The 18,819-nt window shown below is 46.1% G+C and overlaps 1 protein-coding gene across 3 annotated transcripts in view; it reads right to left on the reverse strand.

Annotated features, from left to right (window-relative positions):
• LOC132380908 (kin of IRRE-like protein 1) overlaps nucleotides 1-18,819 on the reverse strand; it is a 210,246-nt gene that overhangs the window by 145,415 nt on the left and 46,012 nt on the right. For all 3 annotated transcript variants that reach the window (XM_059949827.1, XM_059949826.1, XM_059949828.1), the window contains exons 3-5: nucleotides 13,206-13,355; nucleotides 12,562-12,719; nucleotides 8,420-8,570 (exon numbers count right to left, since the gene is read on the reverse strand). In XM_059949827.1, the coding sequence (XP_059805810.1) occupies nucleotides 8,420-8,570; nucleotides 12,562-12,719; nucleotides 13,206-13,355 (459 nt within the window). The remainder of the gene's footprint in view (nucleotides 1-8,419; nucleotides 8,571-12,561; nucleotides 12,720-13,205; nucleotides 13,356-18,819) is intronic.

Raw genomic sequence — 18,819 nt, forward strand, 5'->3', positions numbered from 1 at the left:
ACCCCAATATCTCTCTGTTCCTCCACACTGTTATGAATCTTAACATTAACCTTGTATTCTGCCTTCAAATTTGACCTTTCAAAGTGACAACCACACTATTCCGAGTTGAACTGCATTTGCCATTTCTCAGCCCAGCTCTTCATCCTATCTATATTCTGTTGTAATCTATGACAAACTTCTGCACTATCCACAACTCCACCAACCTTCATGTCATCTGCTCTCGCCTACTCTTCCAATCAACACACACAAAGTGCTGGAGGAACTCAGCAGGCCAGGCAGCATCTATAGAAAAGAGTCAACAGTCAACATTTGGGCAGAGACATTTCATCAGGACTGGGAGAAATGATGAGGTCAGAGTAAGAAGGTGGGAGATGAGAGAAAGAAGTACAAGGTGGTAGGTCTATTGCATCCGGTACTTCCGGTGCAGACTCCTCTACATCGGTGAGACCCGACGCAGGTTGGGGGACCGCTTCGTCGAGCACCTACGTTCCATCCGTCACAATAGACAGGACCTCCTGGTTGCCACCCACTTCAACTCTGCCTCTCATTCCCATCTAGATATGTCCATACATGGCCTCCTCTACTGCCATGATGAGGCCAAACTCAGGTTGGAGTAGCAACACCTCATCTACCGTCTGGGTAGCCTCCAGCCTGGTGGTATGAACATTGAATTCTCCAATTTCAGGTAAGTCCCTCCCCATCGCCCTACCCCAGGTCCCTCTCTGTCTCTCTCCCCTTTCAACCTTCTGCTTCTTTATCTCTACAGTTCTTTCATGCTTATCCCCTCCCCCTTTATCTTTCCTCTGATTGGTTTTCCACCTTGTGCCTCTAGGCCCTAGCCCCTCCCCATCTCTATTACTGGGCTTTGGCCTTCTCTTCACCCCCATTCCTAATGAAGGGTCTCGGCCCGAAACGTTGAATACTCTTTTCTCACGGATGCTGCCTGATCTGCAGAGTTCTTCCAGCATTGTGTACGTATTCAATGTGGTAGGTGATAGGTGAAACCCGGAGCAGGGGAGGAGTGAAGTAAAGAGCTGGAGAGTTGATTGGTGAAAGAGATAAAGGGATGGAGAAAGGGGAATCTGATAGGAGAGGGTAGAAGATCATGAAAAAAAGAGGAGAGGAGCGCCAGAGGAAGGTCAAGCATGTAAGCAGATAAGGTGAGAGAGGAGAATGGGAATGGGGATGTGAAGGAAAGGGGGCAATTATCAGAAATGCAAGAAATTGATATTGATACCATCAAGTTGGAACCTACCCAGATGGAAACTAAGGTGAGTGTGGCCTCATTGTGGCAGTAGAGAAGGCCATGGACTGACAAGTTGGAATGGGAATGGGAAGTAGAATCAAAATGGGTGGCCATCAGGAAATACCACTTTTTATGATGGATAGAACTTGGCAAAGCAGTCTCCCAATCTACGCCATGTCTCACCGATATGCAGGAGACCACACTGGGAGCATCAGATTCAGCAGGTGACACCAACAGGCTCACAGGTGAAGTGATGCCTGTCCATTGACAACTGCATTGGTGCTGCTTCCTGCACCAATGCTGAGATTAAGAAAGTGGAGGAAGGTGTTGGAAACGACCAGGTAAATTTGACGGCAGGGTAAAAGTTGGAGGCAAATTTGATGAAGTTGACAAGCTCAGTATAGTTGCAGGAAGCAGCATCAACACAGTCATCTATATCCAGCACATAATTCTCTGCAACTTCCACCATCTCCAATGGAATCCCACCACCAAACAGATATTTCTGTCCGCCACACTTTCTGCTTTCCACAGTGATCACGCCCTACACAACTCCCTTCACCACTCATCCCTCACCACTGATCTCCGCCACCCTGGCGCTTAAGCTTGCAAGCCCCTACACCTCCTCCCACAATACAATTCAGGGCCCCAATCAGTTCTTCCAGGTGAAATGACACTTCACCAATGAGTTTTTTTGGGTTATCTCCTGTATTCGGTGTGGCCTCCTGTATATCAGTGAAACTGGAAGTAGATTGGGAGACCACTCAGCCTTTTCTCCTTGGAGCGGCGGAGGATGAGAGGTGACCTGATAGAGGTGTATAAGATGATATGAGGCATTGATCAAGTGGATAGTCTGAGGTTTTTTTCCAGGACTGAAATGGCTAGCACGAGAAGGTGCAGTTTTAAGGTACTTGGAAGCAGGTACAGAGGAGATGTCAGTGGTAAGTTTTTTATGCAGAGAGTGGTGAGTACCATCAGGCTGCCTTTGACAGTGGTGGAGGCGGATACAATAGAGTCTTTTAAGAGGTTCCTGGATAGGTACCTGGAGCTTAGCGAAAGAGAGGGCTATGGGTAACCATAGGAAACTTCTAAAGTAAGTACATGTTCGGCATAGCATTGTGGACCGAAGAGCCTGTATTGCGCTCTAGGTTTCCTACGTTTCTATGTTTCACTGAGCACCTACGCTCCATCCACCAGAAACAGCGTGATCTACCGGTAGCCACCCATATAAATTCTACTTCCCATTCCTACTCCAACATGGCCTTCTCTACTGCATTGATAAGGCCACACTCAAGTTGGAGGAGCAACACCTTATATTCCATCTGGATAGTCTCCAACCTGATGGCATGAACATTGATTTCTCAAACTCCCAATAATTGCTTCCCCTTTCTCTTTCACCATTTTTCTTTCCTTTTTCCCTCTCTCACCTCATCTCCTTATCTTTCCCACCTCCCTCTGGTTATTCCCCACCTTCTATTTCTTCCATGGTCTTCTACCATCTCCTATTAGATTCCCCACTCTCCATCCCTTTATCTCTTTCGCCAATCATCTTTCCAGCTCTCTTTCATCCTTCTCCTCTCGATTCACTACCATCTACCACCTTGGACTTTTTCCTTGCCCCCCCCCCCCGACTTCTCAGCTTTTTTCCTGTTCTGACGAAGAGTTGGCCTGAAACATCAACTGTTTATTCTTTCCATATATTGCTACCTTGCCTGCTGAGTTCCTCCAGCACTTTGTGTGTGATGCTTGGATTTCCAGCATCTGCAGATTTTCTTGTGTGTGAGCCCTCTCTTCCACTTCCTCATCCAAGTCAGTACAAAACATCCAAGTTACAAAACTCAGTAAGAGCAGGGATCCCAAAACAGATCCCTATGGAACACCACCAGTTACTGACCTCCAGCTATAATACACTCCATCTACAACCACCCTCTGCCTTCTATAAGCAAGCCAATTCTGAATTCACACGGACAAATTTTCCTCCTGAATTTCTGAATTAGCATACAATGGGGAACTTTATCAAGTACCTTACAAAAATTACATCCACTGCTCTAATTTCATCAATGTGATTTGCCACATCATCAAAAAATTCAGTCAGATTTTGTGAGGCATGACCTGCCCTTCACAAAACCATGCTGACTGTTCCTAGTCAGGCTATGCTTCTCCAACTACTTGTAAATCCTATCTCTAAGAATTTTCTCTTGTATTTTCCCACCAATGAAGTAAGTTTCATTGTTCTATAATTCCCAGAGTTATCCCTACTCCCTTTCCTGAATAGGAATAACATTTGCCACCATCCAATCATCTGCTACTAATCCTGTGACCAGAGTGGATGCAAAAAATCACTACCAAAGGCACAGCAATCTCTTCCCTCTCTTCCTGTAACAACCTGTGATATAACCTGTCCAGACCTAGGAACTTATGTATCTTAATGTTTTTCAAAAGATCCAGCACATACTCTTTCTTAATGTTGACATGTTCTAATATAGCAGCCTGTTTTAAGCTGTCCATACAAATGTCAAGTTTCCTCTCACTGGTGAATACTGAAGCAAAGTACTTATTAAGGATCTCCCCAACTCCCCAACTCTGTTTTCTGTTTTATCCTTATCAGTTCTACCTTCACTCCAGTCATCCTTCTGTTCTTCACTTATGTGTAGAATGCCTTGGGATATTCCTTGATTCTACTTGGCAAGGCCTTCTCTTGCCCCTTTCTAGCTCTTCATAGTCTACTCTTGAGCTCTGTTCTAGCTACCTTGTAACTCTCTAGAGTTCTATCTGATCCTTGATTCCTAAACCTTAAGTAGATTCTTTCTTCCTCTTACAAAAAAGAGAAAATCTGCAGATGCTGGAAATCCAAGCAACACACAGAAAATGCTGGAGGAGCCCAGCAGGCCAGGCAGCATCTATGGAAAAGAGTACAGTCGACGTTTTGAGCCAACACCTTTTGGCAAGACAGGAGAAAAAGGCTGAGGAGTAGATTTAAAAGGTGGGGGGAGGGGAGAGAGAGAAGGTGATAGGTGAAACCTGAAGGGGGAAGGATAAAGTAAAGATCTGAATAGTTGATTGGTGAAGGAGGTACAGGACTGGAGAAGGGAGAGTCTGAAACAAGAGGACAGAAGGCCATGGAAGAAAGGCAAAGTGGGAGGAGCACCAAAGGGAGGTGATGGGTAGGCAAGGAGATAAGGTGTGAGAGGGAAAAGGGGATGGGGAATGGTGAAGGGGTGAGGGGGAGGAATACTGGAAGTTTGAGAAATTGTCGTTTATGCCATCATGAGGCTACCCAGATGGAATATAAGGTGTTGTTTCTCCAACCTAAGTGTGACTTCATCATGACAGTCAGTGGAGGAGGCCATGGATAGACATATCAGAATGGGAATGGGAATGGGAAGTGGAATTAAAATGGATGGCCATGGGGAGATCCTGCTTATTCTGGTGGATGGAGCACAGGTGCTTGGAGTGTAGGATGTAGGTTCTTCCTCTTGACTAGATATTCCACATCTCTTGTCAACCATGGTTCCTACACTCTACCATTCTTTCTCTTCCTCAATGGGACAAACATGCGGGTGCTCCATAAACAACCGTCACATTTCTGTTGTGTATTTCTCTGAGTACATCCATTCATAATTTATGCTCCCAAATCCCAGGCTAATAGCATCAAAATTCCATTCCCTCCAATTAAATACAGTACTTTCCCATACAGTCTTCTCCGATCCCTGTCCAAGGCTATGGAAAAGGTCAGGGAGTTCAGGTAACTGTCTCTGAAATGCCCCTTTTCTCTATGACTACCTCTCTATCCCTCTCATCTCCCTCTATCCCATTTCCCTACATGCATGCTCCATTCCTCTTTCTCTCCTTTCCCTTTTCATGCTCCAGCTCCCAATTTCCAACTCTCTCTCCATCCTACTTTCTTTGCCACTCTCTCCATCTTTACATCCCTCATCCTCTCTACCTCCTTCTCTGGTCATCTCCAACCCCGTGTCATTGCACCTTCCCATCTTCTTTCTATCTTCCTGTCCCACTCCCCACCTCCCTTCCTCTCTCCGTCTATCTCTCCCTGTCCCTCCCCATCCCTCTCTCATTTTCCATCCCTTCCTAGTTCCCTATCCCTCTCTTCCTAGATTTTCTCTCCATCTCCCTCTCCCAACTTCCTCTCTCCAGTTCAAGCATTCTCCCTTCCCCCACTTTTTCTCCGACTTCCCCTCTCTCTCCACAATATACCTGTCACTCTCACAATCTCCCTGGGCCCTCTGTTAGGCCTGCATCTTCAACTGTCTCTGCTTCACTCCTTCGCCCTGTTCTCCTCCCCATCAAACTCTCCGCATTTCCTCATAACCTCTTCTCTCAAACTTCTCCTCTTTCCCTCTAACTGCCTCTCTCCATTTCTCCCACCACTCTGCCTCTACACCTCTCACGATTGCTGTTCCTTTCTTAATCTCCCTGGCTCATCTCCATTGCCTCTCTATCCTCCCATCCCTCTTTTCCCATCTCTCTGTTCCCTATTCCCATTCCACACTCAACCACTCTGATTCTCCTCCCACCCTTGTTGTCCATCTCACTCCAATTGTCCCAGTCACTCCCATGTTTTATTCCCACATCATATCTCCTGTCCCATTCTATCCATTTTCCATCTACATCATCTTTTCCTTTCCTCCTTTCTATGTTCTCAACTGTCACTTTGAATGCCACTCTCTATCTCTTCATTTACCACTCTGACTACCACCATTTCCCTCACATTTCTACTTATACAGCCTCTCCCACTCCCTTGCCCATGATCAATTATCCTGTCCACAAATTCCCATTCACCAGCCTCCCTCTTCTTCCTGTTCTGTTTCTGTCTATCCAGCTCTCATCTACGTTCTCTATTTCACACTCTAACTTTGTCCCTCTCTTTCACATTCTCCATCCCTAGTCCACTCTGCTTTCTACCTTTTTTCTCTCTCCCTTCTCACTCTCCACATTCTCTTTAGCTGACTATTTAGCTGACTTTCATACACAGGGGAGGGTCAGGAGGGGTATAGGTTAGGGTAAGGAGTTTAAAAAGGTTAGGCCAGGAGAACGGAGAGAGGCCACAATAGGCCATTGGTAAAAACGGTAAAGACAAATGCCTTGTGGTATAATTAGGGACCAAAGAGGAAATAGTGTGAGGCATCAGAGGACATGGGAGAAGTTGTAATCAGCATTTGTAAAGGAGAGAGACATTGCAGTATAGATTTCAGGGAGGGGACAGGGTGTCCTGGAATAGATTGAGCAAGTGTTAGATGTCATGTAATGCAGTAAGTGGATATACCTCTAGGGCCTAATGAGGTTCACCAGGCTGTTATAAACACAAGAGATTCTGCAGATGCTGGAAATCCAGAGCAAAATACACAAAATACTGCAGGAACTCAGCAGGTCAGACAGCATCTATGGGGAGGAATTAAGAACTGACATCTCAAGCTGAAATCCTTCATCAGGAACATAGCCTGGTTTAGATAGCATGTACAATCAGGAGAAGTGGACAAACTGTGGCAGAGGTTGGGGCGGAGACCTGATAGATGTTTATAAGATTTAAGATGGCATTGTTGAAGGCGGGCAATAACTTACTGGCAGTTCCCAAAGCAAGAAGAAACACAGCTAAATAATAACACTTTTAACTTATTAAGAACACTTTTTCTTTTTAAAAAAATTATGGTTAATTATTACCACAAACAATGAAGACCTGTGGAAAGGTGAGGCTGGCTCTAAGGTCGAAACGTCTGAAGGAGAGATGGAGTTGGAGAGAGGTTGAGGCATATTTCAGACAGATTCAGAGCAAGGTGGTGGCATGTTTGACTGAGTCAGGGCATGCAAAGTGGAGGAAACAAGTACAGGATGAAATATGGTATTAGGGTCCAGGCCCAGAGCACATCGAAGTGACAGGGCCCAGGTCCTAGATCTAGGAGTGACCTGAAGTTTGGATGATTTAAACACCAGGCCAGATATCAGGACCAGAGTCAGGCCAGTTCTGCACAAAGCTCTGAAACATTTACTCTGTTCTTCACTGCACTCAGGATGAGTCTGTGGCTGTGGGCCTTGCGCAGCTGCTTCGGGCTCCATGATGTTTACTCTGCTCTTTGGTGCACTAAGGCTGTGAGCCTGCTTCAGGCTTCATGTCTGAGGGCTCACTTTCATTCTAAATGTTATTTGCCTACTTTTATTGTTTGCACAATTGGTTTTTCTCTCTGCACATTGGGTGTTTGACAGTTTTTTTATGGATTCTTTCAGGTTTCTTGTTTTGTGGCTGCCAGTAAGGAGAAGTATCTCAAGGTTGTATAATTTATACATACTTTGATTATAAATGTATTTTGACCTTGAAGAGGCATAGAAAGAACAACCAACTAGTGTCTTTTCACAGGGTCAAAATGTCTGATACTTGAGGGCATGCATTTAAGGTGAGAGGACCTAGCTCAAAGAAGATATGTAGGGTTTTGTTTTATTACATTGACAATGTTGGGTGTCTGTAACAAAATGTGCAAGAGGTTCTTAGATAGGCACATGAATATGCAGAGAATGGAGGGAAATGGACATTGTTCAGACAGAAGGCATATAAATACCAGTTTAATTTGGTCTGCACAGCATCATGGGTCAAAGGACTTGGTTCTCTACTGCACTGTTCTGTGTTCTGTTCAAACAGACCTGCACAACTGCAAAAAGCCCTTAAGGTGGCAGTACGGGAAGCTATGGTGGCAGAGAAGAGAAGCTCTCATTCATGATCAGGGACTATAGAATAAACAGAAAGCTGAATAACTGTACAAGAAATAAATCATCAGTCAGGCCACAGCTGAAGTAAATGTGACGGATGCATTTTGTGGTCAGATAGGCGTAGGAATCATACAGGAATGAGTACAAAATGATGTACAGAGAGGGCACAGGGTTTAAGATAGGAGGAAGGAAGGGTGGATCTGAGTAGTAACTGAGAGTGTTTAATAGCTAGAAGGCAGTGCTGGAAGAGGTGAGGGTATCAGAAACAGTCGCTGTATTTGTCAGACCATTAGATGGACATTTGTACAGAGGAGGACACAGTGCTAATGTGGCCAAGTGGGATTGCATAGATGAGAGAAAACATCAAAATGGAAGTGATGGGGTGAAAGGCCTGTTACCCACAGTGTCCAGCCTTTTATCTCAATCCCTCCCTCACCCTTGCTTGCTCCCTTCACTTACACTGAACGTTGAGTTGGACGAAGGTCTCCTTTCCAGCAGGCAACGCCTTGTTGCTTGTATGGCAGCTGAACTTGTGGCCAGTGTCCACATCAGTAGGAGTGATGGGGAGAGTGCTGATGGTCGTGGACCTCTTCCCGTCATCCATCACAGTCTGGGAACAGGGAGAAAATCAAGGACAGAAAGCAAGGATGGTGGAAAGAGATGGAAGGGGTGTGAGTGGGAAAGAGAAGGAAACTGTGAAGGGGAGGAGGGAAGGCAAGGGGGAGGAAGGAAAGGCTGGGTATGAGGTGGGAGAAAGGAGGGGAGAGAGAGGAGAGGAGAGATGAAGAAAAGGGGATGAGAGCAAAGGAGATGGGGAGGGGAAGGAGGGAGCACAAGGGTATTGAAAAGATGGGAAGGGGAGAAAGGGAGAATAGAGAGGAGGAAGGGGATGAGGGAAGGGTTACGAGGAGAAAGGGAGATGGAATAGAGAGTGGCAAGGAGAGGGTGGAGAGAGAAGGCAGAGAGAGAACGAAGTGAGAGAGGGCAGTGAGTGAGATGAAGAAAGGAGAGAGACATGAGGAATGAGATGGGGAGGCAGACACATGAGGAAGAAAGATGGCGAGAGCAATAGGAAGGGAGCTGGGGAGAAAGGTGGTGAGAGAGAGGTGGGGGAGAGATGGGGAAAAGTGATGGGGAAGACAGATGGAAGAGAGGGATAGGGAAGAGAGATAGGGAAGTGAAATGGGGAAGAGAAATGGGAAGAGAGATGTGAAAGAGAGAGGGGAAAGAGTTAAGGGAGAGAGATGGGTAGGGTAGTGGGGAGAAAGATGGGGAAGTGAGATGGGGAGAGATGGGGAAGACAGATGGGGAAGAGAGATTACGGGTGAGAGATGGGATGAGTGATGGGAAAAGATATGGTGAGTGAAAGATGGGAAGAGGGTTGGGGAAATGAGTTGGAGAGACATGATGGGTGAGAGGTGGAGAGAGGTGCAGGAGAGATGGGGAAGAGAGATGTGGGGGAGAGAGGTGGAGGAGAATGGTGGGGGACAGAGTTGGGGTGAGAGATGGAAAGAGAGTTGGGGAAGAAAGGAGAGGGAAGGGTGCTGGGGAAGAGAGGTGGGAAAGGGAGGTGGGAAAGAGATTGGGGTGGTAGATGAGGAGAGAGATGTGAAAGAGAAACGGCAAAGAGAGAAGAGTAGAGTGATTGGGAGAGGTGGTGAGAGTAGTGGGAAGGGAAATGGTGTGTGAGAGATGTGGAAGAGAGGTGGGGAAGAGTGGTGGGGAAGTGAGATGGGGAGAGATGGGCAAAATGGGAAGGAGATTGGTAGAGAGATGAGGAGAAAGATAGGGAAGTGAGGTGAGGAGAGATGTGGGGAGAAAGTTGAGGGAGAGAGTTGGGCAAGGGTGATGGGGAAGAGAGATGGGGCAGAGAAATATGGGAGAGATATGGGGAAGAGAGATGTGAAAGAGTGGGAGAGGGAGATGTGGAGAAAGAATGGGAGAGATTTGGGAAACAGAATTGGTGAAAAGCAAAGTGGAGAGAGATGGGAGATTTGAAGTCAGAGGTGGCGAGGGAGATGATGAGTATAGATGTGAAAGAGAAGTGGGGGAGTTATGTTGGAAAGAGTGATGGAGAGAGCGTTGCAGAGAGATGGTGAGAGAAATGGGGAGAAAGATGGGATGGGAGATAGGGAAGAGAGGTGGGAGAGAAAATTTGGGAGGAAGTTGAGGGAGGGAGAGAGGGAAGAGAGTTGGGTGAAAGAGGCAGGGAGGAAGTTGGGCTGGGAGATGTGGAAGAGAAGTGGTGGACAGAGATGGGAAGAGAGATGAGGTGGATAGGTAGGGGAGAGATGGGGAAGTGAAGTAGGGAGAGAGATAGGTAAGAGAATGGGGAAGAGAGATGGGGAAGAGAAATGGCAAACAGAGAATTGGAGAGATATTGGGAGGGATGGAGACAGAGGTGGGGGAAAGAGTTGAGGGAGAATTTTGGGGAGTAGTGATGGGGAGAGAGATGGAGAAGATAGATGGGGAGGTGAAAGAAGGTAAAGAGATTTTGGAAGAAATGGGGTAGAGAAGTAAGGCAGAAAGATGGGGAGAGATATGGGGTAGAGGGGGCAGAAGAGAGTTGTGGTAGAGAGATGTGAAGTGAGATGGGGAAGAGATGTGGGGGAGAAAGGGAGGGAGAGAGGGAGGGTGGAGAGAGGAGGATAGTTATGGTGGGACAGAGATGGTGAAGAGGAGGGAGAGATAAGAGTGAATGATGGGGACAGATGGACAGAGATAGGTGGGGGAGAGATTGACAAAGATAGTTGGAGAAGAGATGCGAGAGGGAGATGGCAGGAGAGAGATGGGGCCAGAGATGGAGGGATTATAGATAACAGAAGATACGTGACAGGGAGATGGCAGAAGAGAGATGGGTGAAAGAGATGGGGAGAGAGATGAACGGAGATAGATGGGAAGGGAGATATGGAAGAGGGAGATGGCAGGAAAGAGATGGTAAGAGATAGGAGTGAGCTGTGGGAGTGGGGTGTGGGAGAGAGATGGGGTAAAGAGAAGGGGAGAAATGGGGAGGGATGGGGAGATATTGGGAGATATGGGGAGAGATATAGAGAGATGGAGGAGAGATGGTGGGAGAAAGATGAAGCAGATAGATTGGTGGGTGAGAAAGAGGGTGAGATGGGGAGAAAGGGAGAGGAGGGAAAGATAAGAGAGGGAGAAGGAAGAGGAAAGGGTGGAAGAGATAGAGTGAGAGACAGGTGGTAGTCAGATAGGGTGAGACAGTTGAGGTGAGACAGAGAGAGGAGCAAGAGGCTAACAGAAGAAGGAAACAGAAACGGGATACAGAGTGGGATGACAGCTGGAGGTTAAAGTGAAAGGGTGGGAGAAAGCTGGTTCGAGAGAGAATGTAGAGAGAGAAGTTGGGAGAGAGACAGTGGGAGAGAGGGAGAATGCGAGGGAGAGGGGAGGGCGAGAGTTAAGGGTGAGCCGTGGGAGAGAGGAATGTGTGAGGGGAGAAGGGGGAGAGAGAGGGTTTAGAGAGAGATTAGTGAGAGGGATTAGACAGAGTGGTTAGAAAGCATGGTTAGAGAGGGGTTGGTGTGTTAGAAAAAGGGGATAAATGGGTAGAGAGGGGAAGGACAGAAAGAGTAGGTGGGAATGAGAGGTGAGAGAGAAAAATTGCGGAAAAAGGAAGGAATTTGGTGGTAGGTGGATATTTTGGTACACATTGGCAACAATATGTCAATGTGAGGAGGTCTTGAAGAGAGATTTTAGGGAGCTAGGTAGAAAGCTGAGAAACAGGACTTTCTCTGGATTGCAGCCTGTGTCACGTGCCAGTGAGGGTAAGAATAGGATAATTTGATAGGTGAATGCATGGCTGAGAAATGGGTGCCGGGGACAGGTGTTAAGATTTATGAATCATTGGGATATCTTCTGGGAAAGGTACAACCTGTACAAAAGATGGAAGAGATGGGAGAGTGTGATGGGAGAGAGATCTGAGGAGATGGGGGGGGGGGGAAGGTGAGAGAAGTGTGGGGAGAAAGAGGTGGCAGAGAGTGGTGGGTAGGGTGAAAAAGTAGAAATTGCAAGTGTTCAAAAAGGGTAAAGGGAGGAGTGGCAGTGAGAGGGAAGTATGTTGTGGAAGGGAGGTAAAGGAGAGGAATGGGAGAGAAGAAAGGAAGGAGGGAGTTGGTGGTAGATGCTTAGGGAAAACATATAGGGGAGGATAATGGGGCAGATGAGGAAGAACGATGGGGTGAGATTTGGGGTTATGGGGGAGAGAGAGGGTAGATGCATGGGGCAAACCTATAGGGGAGGGGGATGGTGGGCAGATATGGAAGAGAAATGGGAAGAGGGAATGAGAGCTGGGGGAGACAGATAGGTAAGAGTGAGAATGGAGAGAGGGGAGAGAGAGGGGTGAGAGATGAAAGGAAGAGGGAACAGACTGGGAATGATAATGAGAGATTGGAGAACCAGGTAGTGTGAGACAGGCATGAAGGATGGGGAGGGATGGAGAAGGGGATAATAGAGATGGATTGAGCTAGTTGGGAGTGAGAAGAGGGAGGGGCAATAGTGTGAGGTAAACGAGTGAGGGAGGGAACACCTGTGGGAAAGAGCCCGAGAGATGAAATGCACAGGTAGGTAATGAACACAAGGCTCACCTTGGAGCTGGCAGCCCCTTCCTGCATTGCACCATCCTGGTACCAAGTGATGTCTGCTGCTGGTTTGGCTCCACTAGCTCGGCATGTTAGGTTATACATGGAACCTGCTTTCAGCAGTATCTCAGGACCATCGTCAATTACAGGGTCATCAGGAGGGACTAGAGGTTGAGCAGAGAAGACCAAGCTCAGGGAAATGTCCTTCAACCACCTCCACCCACTCACTGTCTCCTCACAATTTTTCAAGACTCAGAGTTGGGGAGAAAGGGTTACAGGGGAATCAGAGACAAGGTGGGTGTTAGGGGACAGAGAGGGATTCAAAGAAAAGGAGAGGTGTAGAGGCCAGAGGGTCTTACAGAGACAGGGGGTGGGCCACAGGTGTTTATAGAGGCAGAAGTAGATCTGTGATTACAAACACAGGAGGCAACTACATTGAAGGGTCGAAGGTTACAGGGGTTATGGAGTGGGAGGGGTTTGGTGGCCAGAGGGGGTTAAAGAGACAGGGGTTATTGGGGTTGGAAAGGGTTTCAGAGGCAGGGAGTTTTGTAGGGCCCAGGGGGAATTACAGAGGCCAGGAGGGGAGGTGGACCCATTGAGGTGTAGTGGGGGGTCCGGCTATTGAGATGGGGCTCTAGACAGCTTCTCACCCAGCACAGTCAATGTTGCCCTGTCAGACCTGAGGGCCACCTCAGTCGCCTGGCACTCATAGACAGCATCGTCAGACAGATCAGCATTCTGGATCTGCAGGTTGTGCTCCCCCTTCTCCACCTCGCCCACAATACGGTACCGAGGCCATGCTGTAAAAAAAAAGTTGCCAGTCAGTGCAGGTAGAGAGATGACATGGTCCATTCCTCCCACCCTTCAGGACACCTCATTCCAAGAGAATAGTTTAACAAGGGTAAGGGGGATAATCCTGGAATCCATAGACTGGTGAGTTGAAAAGTTACTAACTTGGCTGAAGTTTTCAAGGAGATGATGAAGATAATTTATGAAACTGTGTAAGTTATTTATTTGGATTTCATTAAGGCTTTTCACAAGGTCCTTCATCACAGATTCATCCAGAAGATTAAGATGCATGGGATCTACGATGATGAAGCTATTTGGCTTCAGAGGATGTTGGTCAATGGAACCTGGAGGTAATGTAGATCAGCTTGTTGTGCTATTACAGATTGTCAGGTATGATGTGGCCATCACAGTATTATGGCTGAAGGATGGTTATAGTTGGGAGCTGAATGTCCAAGGTTACACATTGTATTGGAGGGATAGGAAAGTAGGCAGAAGGGGTGGTGTGACTCTGCTGGTAAAGAATGGCATCAAATCTGTAAAAAGATGTGACACAGGATCGGAAGGTGTCGAATCCCTATGGGTTGAAATTGCAAAGGTAAAAGGACCCTGATGGCAGTCATATACAGGCCTCCCAACAGTACCTGGGATGTGGACCACAGATTATAACAGGAAATAGAAAAGGTGTGTCAAAAGGACAATTTTATGATAGCCATGGGAGATTTCAACATGCAGATCAAATGGGATACTGTTGGGGAGATGTCTCATCGGAGAAGGCAGCAGCAGCCGAGTTCATTGCACCATGGGTGGCTCTATGGCACAGGAGGGAAGGAAAAGGAGTGGGAGAGCTATAGTGATAGAGGATTCAATTGTAAGGCGAATAGATAGGCGTTTCTGCGGCCACAAACGAGCTCCAGGATGGTATGTTGCCTCCCTGGTGCAAGGGTCAAGGATGTTTCTGAGCGGCTGCAGGGCATTCTGGAGTGGGAGGGTGAATAGCCAGTGCTCGTGGTGCACATAGGTACCAACGATATAGGTAAAAAATGGGATGAGGTCCCACAAGGTGAATTTAGGGAGTTAGGAGATAAATTAAAAAGTAGGACCACAAAGGTAATAATCTCTGGATTACTACCAGGGCCACGTGCTAGTCAGAGTAGAAACAGGAGGATATTTCAGATGAATACGTGGCTTGAAAAATGGTGCATGGGGGAGGGATTCAAATTTCTGGGGCATTGGAACCAGTTCTGGGGGAGGTGGGACAAGTACAAACAGGATGGTCTGCACCTGGGCTGGACTGGAAACAATGTCCTAGGGGGAGCGTTTGCTACTGTTGTTCAGGAGGAATTAAACTAATGTGGCAGGGGGATGGGAACAAGTGCAGAGAGACAGAGGGGTGTAAAATGAGGGTAGAAGCAAACAGGAGTAAGGTGAAAAGTAAAAGTGGCAGGCAGGCAAATCTAGGGCAAAAAGCAAAAAGGGCCACTTTTCAACATAATTGTATAAGGGCTAAGAGTGTTGTAAAAACAAGCCTGAAGGCTTTGTGTGTCAATGCAAGGAGCATTCGTAACAAGGGATGAATTGAATGTGCAGATAGTTATTAATGAATATGATATAGTTGGGATCACAGAGACATGGCTCCAGGGTGACCAAGGATGGGAGCTCAACATCCAGGGATATTCAATATTCAGGAGGGATAGACAGGAAAGAAAAGGAGGTGGGGTAGCGTTGCTGGTTAGAGAGGAGATTAACGCAATAGAAAGGAAGGACATTAGCCTGGAGGGTGTGGATTCGATATGGGTAGAGCTGCATAACACTAAGGGGCAGAAAACACTGGTGGCAGTTGTGTGCAGGCCACTTAACAGTAGTAGTGAGTTTGGGGATGGCATTAAACAGGAAATTAGAAATGCGTGCAATAAAGAAACAGTAGTTATAATGGGTGACTTCAATCTACATATAGATTGGGTGAACCAAATTGGTAAGGGCGCTGAGGAAGAGGATTTCTTGGAATGTATATGGGATGGTTTTCTGAACCAACGTGTCGAGGAACCAACTAGAGAGCAGGCCATTCTAGACTGGGTATTGAGCAATGAGGAAGGGTTAGTTAGCAATCTTGCTGTGCGAGGCCCCTTGGGTAAGAGTGACCATAATATGGTGGAATTCTTCATTAAGATGGAGAGTGACATAGTTAATTCAGAAACAAAGGTTCTGAACTTAAAGAAGGGTAACTTTGAAGGTATGAGACGTGAATTAGCTAAGATAGACTGGTGAATGGTACTTAAAGGGTTGACGGTGGATATCCAATGGCAAGCATTTAAAGATCGCATGGATGAACTACAACAATTGTTCATCCAAGTTTAACAAAAGAATAAACCAGGAAACATGGCTGACAAGGGAAATTAGGGATAGTATCAAGTCCAAAGAAGAAACATACAAATTAGCCAGAAAAAGTGGCACACCTGAGGACTGGGAGAAGTTCAGAGTCCAGCAGAGGAGGACAAAGGGCTTAATTAGGAAAGGGAAAAAAGATTATGAGAGAAAGCTGGCAGGGTACAGAAAAACTGACTGTAAAAGCTTTTATAGATATGTGAAAAGAAAAAGATTGGTTAAGACAAATGTAGGTCCCTTACAGTCAGAAACAGGTGAATTGATCATGGGGAACAAGGACATAGCAGACCAATTGAATAACTACTTTGGTTCTGTCTTCACTAAGGAGGACATATGTAATCTTCCAGAAATAGTAAGGGACCGAGAGTCTAGTTAGGTGGAGGAACTGAGGGAAATACATGTTAGTAGGGAAGTGGTGTTAAGTAAATTGAAGGGATTAAAGGCAGATAAATCCTTAGGGCCAGATGGTCGGCATCCCAGAATGCTTAAGGAAGTAGCCTAAGAACTAGTGGATGCATTAGTGATAATTTTTCAAAACTCTTTAGATTCTGGATTAGTTCCTGAGGATTGGAGGGTGGCTAATCTAACCCCACTTTTTAAAAAAGGAGGGAGAGAGAAACCATGGAATTATAGACCAGTTAGCCTGACATTGGTGGTGGGGAAAATGCTAGAGTCAGTTATCAAAGATGTGATAATAGCACATTTGGAAAGAGGTGAAATCATCAGACAAAGTCAGCATGGACTTGTGAAAGGAAAATCATGTCTGACGAATCTTATAGAATTTTTTGAAGATGTAACTAGTAGTGGATAGGGAAAAACCAGTGGATGTGGTATATTTAGATTTTCAAAAGGCTTTTGGCAAGATCCCACACAGGAGATTAGTGTGCAAATTTAAAGCACATGGTATTGGGGGTATGGTATTGATGTGGATAGAGAATTGGTTGGCAGACAGGAAGCAAAGAGTGGGAATAAACGGGACCTTTTCAGAATGGCAGGCAGTGACTAGTGGGGTACCTCAAGGCTCAGTGCTGGGACCCCAGTTGTTTACAATATATATTAATGATTTAGATGAGGGAATTAAATGCAGCATCTCCAAGTTTGTGGATGACACGAAGCTGGGTGGCAGTGTTAGCTGTGAGAAGGATGCTAAGAGGATGCAGTGTGACTTGGATACATTAGGTAAGTGGGCAAATTCATGGCAGATGCAATTTAATATGGATAAATGTGAGGTTATCCACTTTGGTGGCAAGAACAGGAAAACAGATTATTATCTGAATGGTGGCTGATTAGGAAAAGGGGAGGTGCAATGAGACCTGGGTGTCATTGTACCGCAGTCATTGAAAGTGGGCATGCAGGTACAGCAGGCAGTGAAAAAGGCGAATGGTACGTTGGCATTCATTGTAAGAGGATTTGAGTACAGGAGCAGGGAGGTTCTACTGCAGTTGTACAAGGCCTTGGTGAGACCGCACCTGGAGTATTGCGCAGCAAACACGAGGAAATCTGCAGATGGTGGAAATTCAAGCAACACACACAAAATGCTGGTGGAACGCAGCAGGCCAGGCAGCATCTATAGGGAGAAGCACTGTTGATGTTTCGGGCTGAGACCCTTCATCAGGACTAACAGAGTATTGTGGAGTATTGTGTGCAGTTTTGGTCCCCCAATCTGAGGAAAGAAATTCTTGCCATAGAGGGAGTACAAAGAAGGTTCACCAGATTGATTCCTGGGATGGCAGGACTTTCATATGAAGAAAGACTGGATAGACTAGGCTTATACTCACTGGAATTTATAAGATTGAAGGGGGGATCTTATTGAAACGTATAAAATGCTAAAGTGATTGGACTGGATAGATGCAGGAAGATTGATCCCGATGTTGGGGAAGTCCAGAACGAGGGGTCACAGTTTAAGGATAAAGGGGAAGGCTTTTAGGACCGAGATGAGGAAAAACTTCTTCACACAGAGAGTGGTGAATCTGTGGAATTCTCTGCCACAGGAAACAGTTGAGGCCAGTTCATTGGCTATATTTAAGAAGGTGTTAGATATGGCCCTTGTGGCTAAAGGGATCAGGGGGTATGGAGAGAAAGCAGGTACAGGGTTCTGAGTTGGATGATCAGCCATGATCATACTGAATGGCGGCGCAGGCTCGAAGGGTTGAATGGCCTACTCCTGCACCTATTTTCTATGTTTCTATGTTTCTATGGCTTTTTAGATTAGGTTGTCATTGACCCTCCTAGGGGGTCAGCTATACTGGATTGTGTGTTATGTAATGAACTGGAGGTGATTAGAGAGCTTACAGTAAAAGAACACTTCAGAGGCTGTGATCACAATATGATTCAGTTCACCTTCAAAATTGATAGGGAGTCTGATGTTGTGGTATTTCAGTGGAGAAAAGGAAATTACAGTGGTATGAGAGAGGAGCTGGCCAAGCAGAATTGACCGATTTACCAGCAGTAAATTGGAAGGAGATGCTTGCAGGGATGACAGCAGAGCAGCAATTGTGTGAGTTTCTGGGAAAAAATAAAGAAGATGCAGGATAAATTTATTCCAAAAACAAAGAAATACTCAATTGGCAAAATGGTACAACCTTAGCTGACAAGGGAGGTCAAAGCTAATGTTAAAACAAAAGAGAGGGCACACAACAAAGCAAAAACCAGCTGCAAAATAGAGGTTTGGAAAGGTTTTAAAAACCTACAGAGAGCAACTAAAAGAATCATTAGGAGGGAAAAGATGAAATATGAAAGCAAGCTAGCAAACAATATCAAAGTGGATAGTAATACTTTTTTGAGTAAGTAAAAAAGAAAAAGGAGATGAATGGATATAGGACTGTTAGAAAATTAGGCTGGAGAAATAATAATGGGGCCAAGGAAATGGTAGGTGAACTAAATGAGTATTTTGCATTAGTCTTCACTGTGGAAGATACTAGCAGTGTGCCGTGTTGATGGGTGTGAGGGAAGAGAAGTGAGTGTGGTGAGGGGGGAGAAGGTGCTCAAAAAGTTGAAAGACCCAAGTGCACCATAGTCACCCAAAACAGAGGAACTCCACCCTAAGGTTCTGAAAGAGGTTTTGGTAGAGATTGTAGTGGCATTAGTAATGAT

The sequence above is a fragment of the Hypanus sabinus genome, chromosome 25, assembly GCF_030144855.1.
Source record: "Hypanus sabinus isolate sHypSab1 chromosome 25, sHypSab1.hap1, whole genome shotgun sequence".
Lineage (NCBI taxonomy): Eukaryota > Metazoa > Chordata > Chondrichthyes > Myliobatiformes > Dasyatidae > Hypanus > Hypanus sabinus.